General features: G+C 36.7%; 1 protein-coding gene across 13 annotated transcripts in view; it reads left to right on the top strand.

The window, feature by feature from the left end:
• MYO9A (myosin IXA) overlaps positions 1-16,694 on the top strand; it is a 410,239-nt gene that overhangs the window by 73,618 nt on the left and 319,927 nt on the right. For 12 of the 13 annotated variants that reach the window (XM_084897620.1, XM_084897626.1, XM_084897629.1 and 9 more), the window contains exon 2: positions 2,998-3,908. The exons of the other annotated variant lie outside the window; for it this stretch is intronic. In XM_084897620.1, coding sequence (XP_084753746.1) covers positions 3,069-3,908 — 840 coding nt within the window. In that variant the 5' untranslated portion in view covers positions 2,998-3,068. The remainder of the gene's footprint in view (positions 1-2,997; positions 3,909-16,694) is intronic. 13 annotated transcript variants of the gene reach the window in all.

Below are 16,694 nucleotides of genomic sequence, written 5' to 3' on the forward strand. Positions count from 1 at the left end.
TAAGCCTATTAGAATATTGCAAGAAAAATAATTGTCATGTGATTGCAATTTCAAGAATAAGATGGCCACTTTAGGATGAGAATTGAGAAGAGGCTTTTGGATTAGGCAACATTATGGTAATTGGTGACATTTTCAAAGAGCATTGACAGTAACTTGCTATGTGGGAAGAGTGGTAAGAGAGAGGAGAGTGGAAATGCAGACCATTGATTCCTAAATGCTATACTCTGGACCAGCAACAAGAGAATTGCCAAGATTTCCCAACCTCAGAAACATTGGTCTTAGAAATGTATATTTTAAAAATGTTTCCCAGATGATTCTGATAAACGCTCATGGCTTGCTGTCAAGATGTATTTGTGATGATATTTTGAGACAACCCTTACCCCAACCCCCCTCCCCCCCCAAAAAAAAACAAACAAAAAACAAAACAAAACACAAAACCACACAAAACAAAACAAAACAAAAAAAACACACAACAACACAAAGCAGTGATTGATAAAGCAATAAGAAGAGAAAATCAAATGGACTTACTAGTAAGTGGGGCTCAAAAAAAGAAAAACATTTTTATGTTTCAGAAAGGGAATAGAACACAAAGCAGTGAGTGATTCTATGGCTGGGAGCCTAGAGGTTTGGCTTCTTTGTTGTAAATGGGGAAGAGTTATTACAGTTGGTTTCATTGTTGGAAACCATGGGCCAGGATAGGTATGGTTCCTCTGTTGAAAGAGATAAATCTGAGGTTAGTTTCATATTGTATACCTTTAGAAATCAGACTACAGTTTTACAGTGCATATCCTGGTTGTGCAATGTAGAGCTTGCTTGATTGGAAGAAGTAGCTTTGCTTTTGACTGGTGCCGGAGGCCACAGTTTATACGAAGCCATATACATAGAGATTCAGGAGAATGCAAACATAGCTTTACAACTAGGAACATGCCAGGTCATAGCATGTCCATACTGTTACTTCAGGAAAACTCTCCTGATTTGAATAGATTATAAGAAAAATATTTATGAGGTAAATGGGAAAATTGAACAATGGTGAAGTAAAAAATAGTAATATTAAAAACTTAACTTTTAGTCTGGCTGGTTTTGCTCAATTTGTTGAGTGTGGTCCCGTGCACAAAGAGGTCACAGATTCGATTCTCAGTCAGGGCACGTGCCTGGGTTGCAGGTTTGATCCCTAGTAGGGGGTGTGCAGGAGGTAGCCAATCGATGTTTCTCTCTTTCCATCTCCCTTTCTCTCTCTCTCAAAAACAATTAAAAATATTTAAACAAATTTAGAAAATTGTTAATTTTAAAGGTGCAATTAGTGGTATTGTGGTTATGTTTTTAAAAAGTAGTAAATAGTGGGTTCTCAGTACATGTATGGACGACCAAAAGAAATCTTGTATTAAAAAATGTGACTATAAAGCCAAATTCTCAAACAAATTAAACCATCTAATGCTGAGAAAGATACAAAATAAAATCAATCATCAGAAGAGCAGTTTACAGTGGATGACATTAAAGTTTTAATTTGGAAGATATAAAATTATATATTTAGGACTTTCAAGGAGATAAGTGAACAATTAATATCCCTTAAATGAAAACAATTATGAAATTTAAAGAGGGAGAGAAAAGATCAGGTGGATATAAAAATGACAGAGACCTTAGAATTGAAAAATAGTACAATTTTAAAAAGTAACATAGTATTCATGAATGGGAAGTCAATAGGATGCTAGTTTTTCCCCAATATTAATCTATAGTATCAATACAGTATCAAACTGCCAAAAGGTGATTTTATATTAGTTGATATGTGGCTCTTAAAATTCTTATGGCAGAGTAAATAGTAAAAGTAACTTTAAAGAAGAACAAATAGAAGTGATATGCTTTTCAGATATCAAAACTTAAAGAGCTATAGTAATTAAGATAGGCCCAGAGATGGACAACTGGGGGGAGAGAAAGAAAAACATGGAAATGAAAGAGGCACATCGATTGGTTGCCTCCCTCATGTGTCCCAACCAGGTATGTGCCCTTGACTGGGAATTGAACCAATGTCCCTTTTGTGTGTGAGCTAACTCACTCTCTAACCAATGACCAACACCAGCCAGGGCAAGGGCATGATCTTTTTGTTGCCCCCTTCTCAAGAGTATAGACGTTCTTAAATATATCTATTCTTTAGCAGGTTTTAAAAATCTAATTATTAATTAAATTAAAATAGTTTACTTTCCAATCTCATCTTATTGTTTTCTATTTCACAAAAATTTGCTCCATCAATGGCATTTTTTTTTTCTTGTTTTTGCTTTATTCATAAGAGCTTTTCAGTGCAGGGTGATTAAGATTTGTGTGATTCAGAGAGGCTCCTCAGATATGAAGAAAGGACCTAATTCCAATCTTGGGTACCTTACAAACATTTGAGATAGAAAAAGACAAAATATTTTTTATTTTGTATTCCTTGGATTTTGATTTATTAATGTAATAAAACATTGAAACAATTTTTGGCAAGTTGCTGCCTTAGAAAGAGTCTTCATTTAGACAATAAAATATAATATTATGTGATCTCAATGAGATCATTTTCAAGATTGTTCCTCCTGATCACCTTTCTAGTTCTAGATGGAATGCTGCCCAATTCATGAATCAATTTTTAAAATTGTTATCAGAAAGAAAGGGAGAGGGAGAAAGAGTTAGAAACATCAATGATGAGAGAGAATTATTGATTAGCTGCTTATTGCTCACTCAGCACTGGGGATTGCTCCTGTAACCTGGGCATGTGCTTTGACTGGGAATTGAACCGTGACTTTTTGGTTCATAGATGGATGACACTCAACCACTGAGCCACATGGGCTGGACAAACCAATTAGATTAAAAAAAAAAAAAAAAAAAAAAAAAAAAGACTTTCCATACTAAGAGTTAGGGTTTTATGTTCTAAAAATGTAATCAACATGATTGTTAAGCCTTTCTTTCTTGAGCATCAGAAAGCAATGATTATGTAATATGACTTCTAAATGTTTCACATCTTTTATGTTACAGTTCTTTTGACACGAAAATGGTTTTCACAGTCTTGAACATGTACTATTCATGCTGATGGGACAGGATTCAATATGAATATAAATGATGGAGGAAGACGACTCTTTGAGGATAATGAACATACTTTACATATATATCCTGGGACAATTTCAGAAGGGACAATCTACTGTCCAATTCCTGCCAGAAAAAACTCCACAGCTGCTGAGGTGATTGACTCTCTTATAAACAGGCTTCATCTTGACAAAACAAAATGTTATGTTCTAGCAGAGGTAAAGGAATTTGGTGGAGAAGAATGGATACTCAATCCAACAGACTGTCCAGTTCAACGAATGATGTTGTGGCCTCGAATGGCTCTGGAAAATCGCCTAAGTGGAGAGGACTACCGCTTTCTTTTGAGAGAAAAAAACCTTGATGGATCAATCCATTATGGTAGTCTTCAGTCATGGCTACGGGTAACAGAAGAGCGTCGCAGGATGATGGAACGGGGTTTTCTTCCACAGCCTCAACAGAAGGACTTTGATGATTTATGTAGCTTACCTGATTTGAATGAGAAAACTCTCTTAGAAAACCTACGAAATCGCTTTAAGCATGAAAAAATTTATACCTATGTTGGCAGTATTCTAATAGTTATTAATCCATTCAAGTTTCTTCCTATTTATAATCCCAAATATGTAAAAATGTATGATAACCACCAGTTGGGAAAACTTGAACCCCACATTTATGCTGTGGCTGATGTAGCTTATCATACCATGCTTCAGCGCAAAAAGAATCAGTGCATTGTGATTTCGGGAGAGAGTGGTTCTGGGAAGACTCAAAGCACAAACTTTCTTATTCACCACCTTACTGCTCTCAGTCAGAAAGGATTTGCCAGTGGAGTGGAACAAATTATTCTTGGAGCCGGACCAGTTCTTGAGGTGTGTAGAAATGCTTTTCTTACTCTTAAACGTGTCTTTAAAAAATTAAAGATAAAAATCTGGTAGATGTGAGAAAATGAAATGAAACTAAATAGAAGTATGGATGTCATAACTTACCAAGGAAAACTGGAAGATGGGACAGCAAAAAAAGCAGGTTGTGAGATATTGGCAATATTTTTTCTAAGAGTGTCTTTGGGTCATAATGATGCAAAATAAAGATATAATTGGAACATATTTATCCCCTTGTAAAGGGAAATAGCAGTGGCAAAACTTCTGTTAGTAATAGGGTTATGGAAGTAGGTGGTTGGGGAAAATATTCTTGTCAATATATTTGTGTCTTGGCAACCTTAACATCTGTGCCTAGCATTGAAATTCTAAGTGCTCACTTTGGAAAATGCAGAAAATATGGGGTAATTTTTTTTTTTAGTTCTGTAATGTTTTGAGAGTAGTACTATCAAGGGTGGAAAAGAAAGAAAATATACTGTTTTTGTTTTAGAGCTGAAAGGAAAAGGTGGTATTGCTTATTAAAGAGATTTTGCTAGGTATAATTGAGATAGTGAACTTCACATATTTAAAGTGTATAGTTTGATAAATTTTGACACATGTATATACCTATTAAACCACCACCATAGTTAAGATACAGAACATACCTATTATCCTTAAAGTTTTGTCATATCTCTTTATAATACCTCTCTCACACCCTTTCTAGTCCACTAATCTGCAGGCAACCACATATGTGGTTTGTGTTACTGTAGATTAGTTTGTATTTTCTACAGTTTCATATAAATGTAATTTTACTATATAATTAACTATGTACTCCTTTATGTTTGACTTTTCTTATTCAATATGATTATTTTGGGATTCATCCGTGTTATGTGTGCCTATAATTTATTACTTTTGATAAGGTAGTATTTCACTGTATGGATATACCGCACTTTATTTATTTATTTTTAAATAAATTTATCTTTATTGTTGAAAGTATTATATATGTCCCCCTTTATTCCCCATTGACCCCCTCTCGCCTGCCCCCACTCCCTGCCTGAGCCCTTCACCACCCTACTATCTGTGTCCATGGTTTATGTATTTATGTTATAAGATCTTTGGTTGATTACCTCCCCCACTTTCCCTCCAAGATTCCACACTCTTTTCCATGCTTCCATGTCTCTGGATCCATTCCATTCATCCATTTATTTTGTTACTTAGATTACACATAAAAATGTAGTCATGTGATACTTGTCTTTCTCTGATTGACTTCTTTCACTTAGCATGATACTCTCCAGGTATCTCCATGCTGTCTCAAAGGGTAAGAGATTCTTCTTTTTTTACTGCTGCCTAGTTTTCCATGGTATAAATATACCACATCTTTTTTATCCATTCATCTACTGATGGGCACCTGGGCTGTTTCCAGAACTTAGTTATTGTAAATTGCAGCATTGTACTGTTTTGATTACTATAGCTTTATAATATCATTTAAAATCAGGAAGAGTGTGATAGTTGCAATATTTTTATCTAAGATATGTGATGCCTCCTGCTTTATATTCCTTCCTTTCTTTCCTTCCTTCTTTCTTTCTTTCCTTCCTTCTTTCTTTCTTTCTTTCTTTCTTTCTTTCTTTCTTTCTTTCTTTCTTTCTTTCTTTCTTTTTTAAACAGGAGAATATATATGGTTTTTTTATTTTTTTCTTATTTTTTAAATTAAGGTATTATATGGGCACATACCTTACCAATCTCCCCTCCACCCCCTGCTCTGATACATGCTCTCCCTCCCCAGAGTTTTTTGTCCATTGGTTGTGCTTATATGCATGCATACAAGTCCTTCGGTTGATGTCTTTTTTCCCCCATATCTCCCTACTCTCCCTGCTGTAATTTGACAGTCTGTTTGTTGCTTTACTGTGTCTGTAGCTATCATTTTGTTCATCAGTTTATAGTGCTCCTTATTATCCATAAATGAGTGATATCATGTGGTGTTTTTCTTTCATTGACTGGCTTATTTCACTCAGCATAATGTTCTCCAATTCCATCCAGGTTGCTGAAAATGATAAGATTTCCTTCATTTTCATGGCAGCATAGTATTCCATTGTGTAGATGTACCATAGTTTTTTGATCCAATCATCTGCTGAATGGCACCTAGGCTGTTTCCAAATTCTAGCTATTGTAGATTGTGTTGCTATGAACATAGGGGTGCATATATCCTTTTTGATTGGTGTTTCTAGTTTCTTAAGATATATTCCTAGGAGTGGGATTACTGGGTCAAACGGAAGCTCCATTTTCAGTTTTTTAAGGAAACTCCATATTGTTCTCCAGAGTGGTTGCACCAGTCTGCATTCCCACCAGCAGTGCACCAGGGTTCCTTTTTCTCCCGCATCCTCGCCGAAACTTGTCCTTTGCTGATTTGTTGATGATAGCCATTCTGACAGGTGTGAGATGGTACCGCATTGTTGTTTTGATTTGCATCTCTCAGATAATTAGTGTCTTTGAGCATGTTTTCATGTGCCTCTTGGACTTGCTTCTGTCTTCTTTTGAAAAGATTCTATTTAGATCCATTGCCCATTTTTTAATGGGATCATTTATCTTCCTTTTATTAAGTTGTATAAGCTGTATGTAGATGTTGGAGATTAAGCCTTTATCAGTGATACCATTTGCAAATATGTTCTCCCATACAGTGGGCTTTCTTGTTTTATTGATGGTTTCTTTTGCTGTAAAAAAGCTTTTTATTTTTATGTAGTCCCATCTGTTTATTTTCTCTTTAGCTTCCATTGCCCTAGGGGCAGTATCAGTGAAGAAGTTCTTTTGGCATACGTCTGAGATTTTGCTGTCTGTGGATGCTTTTAGTATTTTTATGGTTTCCTGTCTGATGTTTAAGTCCTGTATCCATTTTGAGTTTATTTTTGTGTATGGTGTAAGTTGGTGATCTAGTTTCATTCTTTTGCATGTATCTGTTTAATTTTCCCAACACCATTTATTGAAGAGACTGTCTTGACTCCATTGTATGTTCGTGCCTCCTTTGTCAAATATTAATTGAACATAGTGGTTTGGATTGATATCTGGATTCCATTTGGATTGATATCTATTCAATTTCACTGATCTGTATGCCTGTTCTTGTGCCAGTATCAGGCTGTTTTGAGAACAGTGGCTTTGTAATACAGCTTGAAGTCTGGTATTGAGATCTCTCCTACTTTACTCTTCTTTCTCAGGAATGCTGTGGCTATTCGGGGTATTTTTTTGTTCCAGATGAAATTTTGGAAAGTTCTTTCTAGGTCAGTGAAATATGCCATTGGTATTTTAATGGGGAGTGCATTGAACCTATAAATGGCTTTGGAAAATATGCACATTTTGATGATGTTGATTCTACCAACCCATGAACATGGTATGTTCTTCCATCTGTTTACACCTTCCTCTATCTCTTTTTTCAGTGTCATATGGTTTTCTGCGTATAGGTCTTTCACTTCCTTAGTTAAGTTTACTCCTAGGTATCTTAATTTTTTTGGTGCGATTGTAAATTGCCTTTTTAGTCTCCATTTCCGTAAGTTCACTGTTGGTGTGTAGAAATGGCATAGATTTCTTGGTGTTAATTTTGTATCTTGCTACCTTGCCGAACTCATTTATTAAATTTATTAGTTTTTTGATGGAGTCTTTTGTTTTTTTTATGTACAATATCATGTCATCTGCAAATAAGGATAATTTTACTTCTTCTTTTCCAATTTGGATGTCTTTTATATCCTCTTCCTGTCTAATTGCATTGGCTAGTATATTCAGTACTATGTGAAATAGAAATGGTGATAGTGGGCATCCCTGTCTTGTTCCAGTTCTTAGAGGGAATGGTGTTAGTTTTTGCCCATTGATTGTGATGTTGGCTGTGGGTTTATCATATATAGCTTTTATTATGTTGAGGTATGATCCTTGTACTCCCACCTTGTTGGGAGTTTTTATCAGGAAAGGGTGTTGGATTTTATCAAATGCTTTTTCTGCATCAATTACATGACTATATGATTTTTATCTTTCATTTTGTTTATGTGATGTATCATGTTTATTGATTTGCGGATATTGTACCATCCTTGCATTCCTGGAATAAATCCTACTTGGTTGTGGTGTATGATCTTTGTGATGTTCTGCTGGAGCCGATTTTTTAGAAATTTGTTGAGGATTTTGGCATCTATGTTCATGAGGGATATTGGCCTGTAATTCTCTTTCATTGAGTTGTCTTTATCTGGTGTTGGTATTAGGGTGATGCTGGCTTCATAGAAGGAGTTTGGAAATGTTCTTTCCTCTTGAATTTTTTGGAATAGTCTGAGGAGGATAGGTTTTAGTTCTTCCTTGAATGTTTGGTAAAACTCTCCTGTGAAGCCATCTGGCCCTGGGCTTTTTGTTTGCTGGAACTTTTTGATGACTGTTTCAATTTCTTCCAAAGTCACTGGTCTATTGAGATTTTTAGATTCTTCCTGATTGAGTTTTGGAAGTTTGTATTTTTCTAGGAATATGTCCATTTCCTCCAGGTTGTCCAGTTTGTTGAAATAGAGTTGTTCATAGTATTTTGTAACAGTCCTTTGTATTTTGGTGGGGTCTGTTGTTATTTCACGTCTTTTGTTTCCGATTTTGTTTATTTGAGTCCTCTCTCTTTGTTTCTTGGTTAGTCTGGCTAGAGGTTCATCTATGTTGTTTATCCTTTTAAAGAACCAGCTCTTGGTTTTATTGATCTTATGTATTGTTTCTTTGGTCTCTATGTCATTCATCTGCTCTGATTTTTTTATTTCCTTCCTTGTGCTTACACTGGGCTTTTCTTGTTCCTCTTTTTCTAACTCTTTGAGTTGTAGAGTTAGATAATTTGTTACCATTTTTTCTTGTTTTTTGGTAATAGGCTTGTAGGGATATTAACTTCCCTCTCAAAACTGCTTTTACTGTGTCCCATAGATTTTGGATTGTTGTGTTTTCATGGTCATTGGTTTCCAGGATATTTTTAATTTCTTCCTTGATTTCTCTGGTAACCCAGTCCTTGTTTAATAACATGCTGTTTAGTCTCCATGTGTTTGATTTCTTTGGATTATTTTTATTGTAGTTAATTTCCAGTTTTATGCCATTATGATCTGAGATGATGCTTGATATGATTTCTATGTTCTTGAACTTGAAGAGACTTTGCCTATGTCCCAAAATGTGATCTATCTTTGAGAATGCCCCATGTGCACTTGAGAAGAATGTATATTCTGTGACTTTGGTGTGGAATGTTCTGAAGATGTCAATTAATTCCATCAGTTATAGTGAGTCATTTAGGATTGACATTTCTTTGCTGATTTTTTGTTTAGATGATTTGTCCAAGGGTGACAATGGGGTATTAAAATCTCCTACTATGATTGTATTGCTATTAATCTCTCCCTTAATATCCTCCAGCAGTTTTTTTTTTAATGTATTTGGGTGCTCCCGTATTGGATGCATATATATTTACCAGGGTTATTTCTTCTTGTTGGATTGCAGGCCGTGGCCTTCATTATCTCTTGTTATGTCCTTCACTCTGAGATCTAATTTGTCAGATATAAGTATTGTTACCCCAGTCTTTTTTTCATTTCCATTCGCCTGGAAAACCTTTTTCCATCCCTTCACCCTCAGTCTGTGTGTGTCTTTTTTTCCTGAAGTGGGTTTCTTGTAGACAACAGATATATGGGTCTTGTTTTCTTATCCAATCTGTTACCCTATGTCTTTTGATTGGAGCATTTAATCTATTTACATTTAAAGATATTATTGATAGGTACTCATTTGATGCCATTTTTATTCTATACTTCTGTGTTTCTTCTTCGCTTCCTATTTCTTTATTTTTACAGTAGACCATTTAGCATTTCTTGCATTGCTGGTTTGGTGGAGATAAATTCCTTTAGTTTTTTTTTGTCTGTGAAGCTCCGGATTACACCTTCAATTTTGATTGATAGCCTTGCTGGGTACAGTATTCTTGGATTCAGATCTTTCCTTTTCATGACTTTGTAGATTTCATCCCATTCCCTTCTGGCCTGATGAGTTTCTGTTGAGAAATCAGTTGCTAGTCTCATGGGGGTTCCTTTGCAGGTAACTTTCTGTCTCTGGCTGGTTTTAATATTCTTACTTTGTCATTGGTGTTTGCCAATTTAATTATAATGTGCCTTGGCGTCGGTCTTTTGGGATTCATTTTGCTTGGGATTCTGTGAGCATCTTGGATTTGAGTGGGTTTTTTTCTTCTCTTATCTCGGGAAAGTTTTCTGTCATTATTTCTTGAAATACATTTCCCATGTCTTCCACAGTTTTCTTTCCTTCTGGAACCCCTATTATTCTAATATTGTCTTGTTTAGTATTGTCCCAAAGTTCCATTAGGCTCTCCTCCTGCTTTTTAATTTTTTTTTTCAGAAGCTGCTCTAATTGGGTATCTTTTTCCATCTTTTCTTCTAGCTCACTGATGCGGTCCTCTGCTTCTTCTAATCTTCTCTTGATGCTTTCTATTGATTTCTTCATAGTAGCGATGTCATTTTTCATTTCTTCTTGGTTCATCTTCATTTCCTCTTGGTTCTTCAATTTCTCTTGGTTCTTCTTCAGTTCCTCTTGGTTCTTTATTTCCTCTTGTTTCTTATTCATATAATCAAATTTCTCTTCCATTCTTTGTAGCCATCCTATGATCATTACTCTGAATTCTTGCTCGGGTAGGTTGCTTGCCTTTAACTCAGTTACTTCCTTTTCTGGTGATTCCCTCTTTTCTTTCATGTCCGGGCTATTTCTTTGTCTCACCATGGTCTCTCTTTTCAGGATGTCTGGTTATGTGGTATTCCTTCTCCTGTGATGATTTAAGGCACAAAATACAACACTACCAGGTACAACAGGAATGTATTTGTGTTATTAATAACCTCTAATAAAGGTGATCATTAGGAAAAGGCAAATTATGGGATAGGAGAGAAAGAAGAAAGGTAAAAAAAAAGAAAAAGGAGGGATAAATAAAGAGATAGAAAAAGAGGACAAAAGTAATGTCGAAATGAAGTTGGTAAACGGGAAAAAGAGAGAGAGAGAGAGAGGGAGAGAAAGAAGAAGTAGTAGACTAAGAGAGAAAGGGGAAACAAACTATTTATATATGTGGAGAAAATTCCCAAAGAACAACCAGAGATTAATACAAACTACAATATCCACTATTATTAAGCAAGGCTATGATAAATAGAAGTTAAAAACAAACAAAAACAAAGGATTTTAAAAAATACAAAGCAACAATAACAACACAAGAATAAGCATAACAATTTTTAAAAAAATATATTTTATTTTTTTACAGAGAGGAAGGGAGAGGGATAGAGAGCTAGAAACATCGTTGAGAGAGAAACATTGACCAGCTGCCTCCTGCAAACCCCCTACCGGGGATGTGCCCACAACCAATGTAGATGCCCTTGACCGGAATCGAACCTGGAACCTTTCAGTCTGCAGACCAACGCTCCACCACTGAGCCAAACCGGCTTCGGCAGCATAGCAATTTTAGTAAAAAGCATAAAAATTCACTATAATCAACATTCACGCAAATGATGACAAATGGATAGAGTGGAGAACAGTTTTGTGTTTTTTTTAATTAGTTAATATAGTGAAGAGAGTGGTATTTATACACTTGGAGCTGGGGGTTGGAAATTAGGTCTATAATTATGGTGAGAGTTTTAGTAGTGGGTATACAGAAAGAACAGGGAAAAACTAAAGCCGGAAAGGGATAAGATAAACAGGAGAAGAAAAGGGTAAAGGTTAGTAAGAGAGTGATAGTGTAAAGGTCGAGATGAGATAGGGTTGAACGATGCTATAGTAGAGATTAAAATCGAATGAAGACTAATCCCAATGTAAAATAAAGACAAAATAAAATGGTACTGAAGAAAAAAAAAAAAGGAAACAAAAAATGCAAATTAGCAGTAGTAGTAGTGATGATTGAGATTGAAAAATGTAATAATTGAAAAGGTAAAATCAAGTAAGGAATAAAGAAAAAAATTCGTTTCTTAAGTAAAAGATATAAAAAATGAAAGTAAAATAAAAGTTGTAAAAAATGAAAATAAAATAAAGAATAGAAAAATTACCATAGAAATGTCCAGTAGGTCATTGACTTCCTCTGTTATTCTATTTGACATTCCTGATTCTTGGTCCAGACAGTATTGCAGTTCCCAGTGTTCCACTGCACCTCAGTTTTGTAAGGTAGCCCTTAATTTTAAGTAGGCTATATCTTAGTTATTTGTGTCCGTTAATTTTTGATTAATTAAAAGTAATAAAAAAAAAAAGTAAAGGAAAAAGGGAACAATAAAAAAAAAAAAAAAAAGGCAGTTTGTAATTCAGCCCCTAGGTGACAGTGTTTGTGGTTTGACTTCCCAGTCTTTTTGGCTGCTCTAGCCTTCTTTCTCTATGACTCTATGTTTTGTCCCGTTAGGCTGCCAGGGTGTAGGCTGGCTTCCAGACTGTCTCTTCTCGCTCCGATCTCCAGTTTCCAGGAAGGCAATTTCCCCCTGCAGTCTTCCAGGATATGCCCAACTGGGCAGTCCTTCCCTAGTACTCAGAAGGAAGGAGGTGAAGGGGATCAGGCGCAGGGTGGGTCTGCGCCACGGTGTCCAGATGTTCCACCCTTGGGGGGACAGTCCCGATTCTTAACAATTTTGTCCCGTGTCCCTTGGCATTTTAAAAAAGTCCCGATTTTTGGGAAGATTATGCCAAACCCAGTGCAGCTCAGCGCAGGGGCCGCTCGGGCGCGCAGCGGCTACAGTAGCTGCCAGCGCAGCGATGACCCAGAACCCTCACTTTATCCCCGCAAACTCTGACCTTTCCGTGGGTGATTGAAGAACTCCCTTGAAATCCACGTGTTTGCGCTGTTTGGGGCGTCACAGCTGCCTGATGGTCTCCTCTGCTGTGGGTTTTCCAGGCCTCAGAGAAGATCCTCCTTTCCTGGTAAGATGGCGCAGCCTTCCCTCGGAGCCAGTAGCTCCTGGAGAGGTCTCTGCCGCCGCAGTGCTGGCTGCTTGGTCAGGAAATCCTGTCCAGTGGACCTTTACTTACCTTCCTAGCTTGCCAATCGATATTCCCTGAGCGACTCAGACGCTGCTTCTATCTGTTCTGGGACCAGGGTCAGAACAAGTCCGTCTGTTCAGCCGCCATCTTGTCTTCTCCTCCTTGGCTACAATATTAATTTTTTCAATCTATGAGCATGGAATAGCTTTCCATTTATTAATATTTTAGAATTTTCATTGTACAGAACTTTCACCTCCTTGGTGAAATTTCTCCCCGATTTAATCATCTCTTTTTTAAAATATATTTTTATTGATTTGAAAGAGAAAGGGAGAAGGGTAGAGGGGTAGCAACATCAAAAACAGAGAATAATCAATTCTTCCTGCCTCCTGCACCTCCTCCAGGGATCGAGCTTGTAACCCCAGCAAGTGCCCTGACTGGAAATTGAACCGTGACCTGGTTCATAAGTCGACACTCAACCTTTGTGCCACACTGGGTGGGCTAATCCTTTTCTAATAGTACCTTTTGAAGAACAAAATATAAATTTTGATCAAGTTCATTTTAGCCATTTTTTTCTTTATGGATCGTTCTTTTGGTGTTACATTTACAAAACTTTGCCTAACTACTGCCCTTGTTTTGGCTCAGTGGATAGAGTGTCGGCCTGAGGACTGAAGGGTCCCAGGTTCGATTCCGGTCAAAGGCATGTACCTTGGTTGCAGGCACATCCCCAGTAGGGAGTGTGCAGGCGGCAGCTGATCGATGATTCTCTCTCATTGAAGTCTCTAACTCTCTATCCCTTCCCCTTCCTCTCTGTAAAAAATCAATAAAATATATTTTAAAAGAAACCACAAAAAAAAAACCCCAAAACAACAACAACAACAACTTTGCCTAACTACTAGTTTATAAGGATTTTCTCACTTTTTTCCTTTTTACATTTAGGATTATGGTTCATTTTTGTATATGGTGCAAAGTAGAGATCGAGTGATGACCTGTTAATATTCATTTGTCTTAAGTTTTTTCTTCACCTTATTGCCTTTGTCTGTTTTGTTAAAAAATTATTTGTCCATGTATATGTCGGTTTATTTCTGGATTCCTCTGTCACATTGGCCTGTTTTTCTGCCTTTATGCCAGTGCCACTTTATTTTCACTTGATAGCTTTACTGTAATTCTTTAAACTGGGTAGTATTAGTTCTCCAGTTTCTTTTATTTTGCAGAGTTGTTTGGATATTCTAGTTTCTTTGCATTTCCATATTAATTTTATTACTAAGTCATCAATTTTCCCATAAAAGGCCTTTGGGACTTTGATTGGGATAGCATTGAATCTAGTTCAATTTGGGGCAGATTTGACATAGTAAAAATATTAAGTCATCTGACCCAAGACCACGTTACTGCATTTATTAAGAGCTGTAATTTCTGTTAGCAGTATTTTGTTGTTTTCAGTGTAGAGGTCTTTTATAACTTTGGTAAGCTTGTATCTTAATTTTTCATGAAAATTTAAAAAAATTTCAATTGGTAATTCCTAGTGTATAGAAATATAGTTGATCTTGGTATGTTGTTTTTGTATTCTACAACCTCGCTAGATGCAAATATTAGTCCTGTTATAGTATATATTTTTAATTTCCATTAGCTTTTGCACATAGGAGATCATATTTGTGAATAAAAGGGCTCTTTTATTTCTTCCTTCCAATCCGAATGTCTCTTTTCCTTGCAAATTTCATTGGTTACTCCAGTATAATGTGGAATAGAAGTGTTGAAAGCAACAATCTTGTCTTAGAGGGAAAGCATTCAATCCTTAAATAAGTATGATGAAAGCTCTTGGTTTTGGGTAGATCCTCATTACTAGATTGAGGTTATTCCCTTTTATTCCTACTTTGTTAGATTTTTTTTTTAATTAGGAATGGATGTTGGATTTTTAAAAAATTGATTTTAGAGAGGGGAAGAAGAGGAGGGAGACAGAGACACAGAAACATTGATTTGTTGTTTTATGTTTTTGAATTTATGCATTCATTGGTTGATTCTTGTATGTGCCCTGTCTGGGCATGGAATTTACAACCTTGGGGTATCAGGATGATGTTTCAATCAGCTGAGCTATCCAGCCAGGTCAGGTATTAGATGTTTTGTCAAATGCTTTTTCTGTGTCTATTGAGATGATAATATGGCGCATTATATTGATGGATTTTTGAATGTTAAAACAGCTTTGCATTCCTGGTCTTGATGTATTATCTTGGTCTTGATGTATTATCTTTTAACTAGAGGCCGGGTGCATGAAATTCGGGGCTGGCGGGAGGGAGTGTCCCTCAGTTTAGCCTGCACCCTCTGCAGTCCGGGAGCTCTCGGGGGATGTCTGACTGGAGGCTTAGGCTCACTCCCCATGGCTCAGGGCTTTTGGCTGAGTGTTGCTCTCCTTGTGGGAGTGCACTGATCACCAGGGGCAGCTCTTGCATTGAGCGTCTGCTCCTGGTCAGTGCACGTTATAGCGACCTGTTGTTTTGCTGTTCGGTCGATTTGCATATTAGCCTTTTATTATATAGGATCTTTTATTTCTAGAAATTCTACTTTGCTTTTTTTAAAAAATATATATATATTTATTTCAGAGAGAAAGGGAGAATAAGAGAGATAAAAGCATCAATGATGACAGAGGATCATTGATTGGCTGCCTCCTGAATGCTCCCCACTGGGGATCAAGCCAGCAACCCAGGCATATGCTTTTGACTGGAATCAAACCCAGTATCCTTCAGTCCATGGGCCAACACTGTACTTACTAAGCTAAACAAGCTAGGGCATACTTTTCTTTTTTCTATATCTTTTATTTATCTCCTTATTATGTTCATGTTTTCCTTTAAGTTCCTCAACATATTTATAATAGCTGTCTACAATTCTTGTCATTATTTTTTTAAGTCTATTTATAATTCCTGATTTTGATTCCCACTTTCCTGATTTTTCCCAGTCATTGTTAAGTGTCTAAATTTTTTGTTCTTATTTTAAAGAGCAGCTTTACTTGGAAGACAGTTAAATTGCCTGCAGATCAGTTTTCAATACTTGAATTTAAGCTCTGTTGGTATGGACTTATGTTGGCCTTTAATCTAGGGCTATTTAGCCATATTATCAAGGCATGGCCCTTCTGGGGTCTCTATTAATTGTAACAGATGTTCAAAAAGGTCTCATTACTGTGTGGGATCAGAACTCAACCATCTCTCATTCTTTGTTGGTTCTGGGACTTGTTTAGCCTATAGCATCCTAATAGTTTGTTCTGTTCTCAGTAGTTATTTTTTGACCAACAACTTGAAGTCTCATTCCCAATATGCAGGGCACAGTATGCAGCTAGAGACTCAATGAGACCTCAGACAAATGCTTGGGGCTCTTTATCTGGGCAATGCCATTCTCTCTAATACACTGGCCCACAACGTCCAGCCAATGCAGCCTCCCTAATCCCCAGTCTGTTTCCCCAACTCAGTGAGACCACCATGCTCTGTTTAGAATCCTCTTCCACATACTACAATATGTATGATCCAGAAAGTTTCTCCAGGCAGAAAATCAGGGACATACATTTTAGGGCTCTCTCCCTTTGTTTCCCTTCTCTCAGTGATCAAAATTCTTCATTGCCAGTTGTCCAGTGTTTGCAAACAGATGTTTCATAGACTTTGTCCAGTTATTTATTTACAATGAAGAAAGGCACCCGGGACTTGGGCTTCCCTCATGTGGCCGCTAGCAGACACCCGGAACTTGGGGTTCTCTCATAGCCCTGGCTTCGTCCTGAAGGATGCCTGGTCTAATTAGCATATTATGCTTTTATTATAGACATCTTTTGGTTTGGCTTGCCAACATTTTTGTTTC

The sequence above is a fragment of the Pipistrellus hanaki genome, assembly GCF_964339955.1.
Source record: "Pipistrellus hanaki genome assembly, chromosome: 1".
NCBI lineage: Eukaryota > Metazoa > Chordata > Mammalia > Chiroptera > Vespertilionidae > Pipistrellus > Pipistrellus hanaki.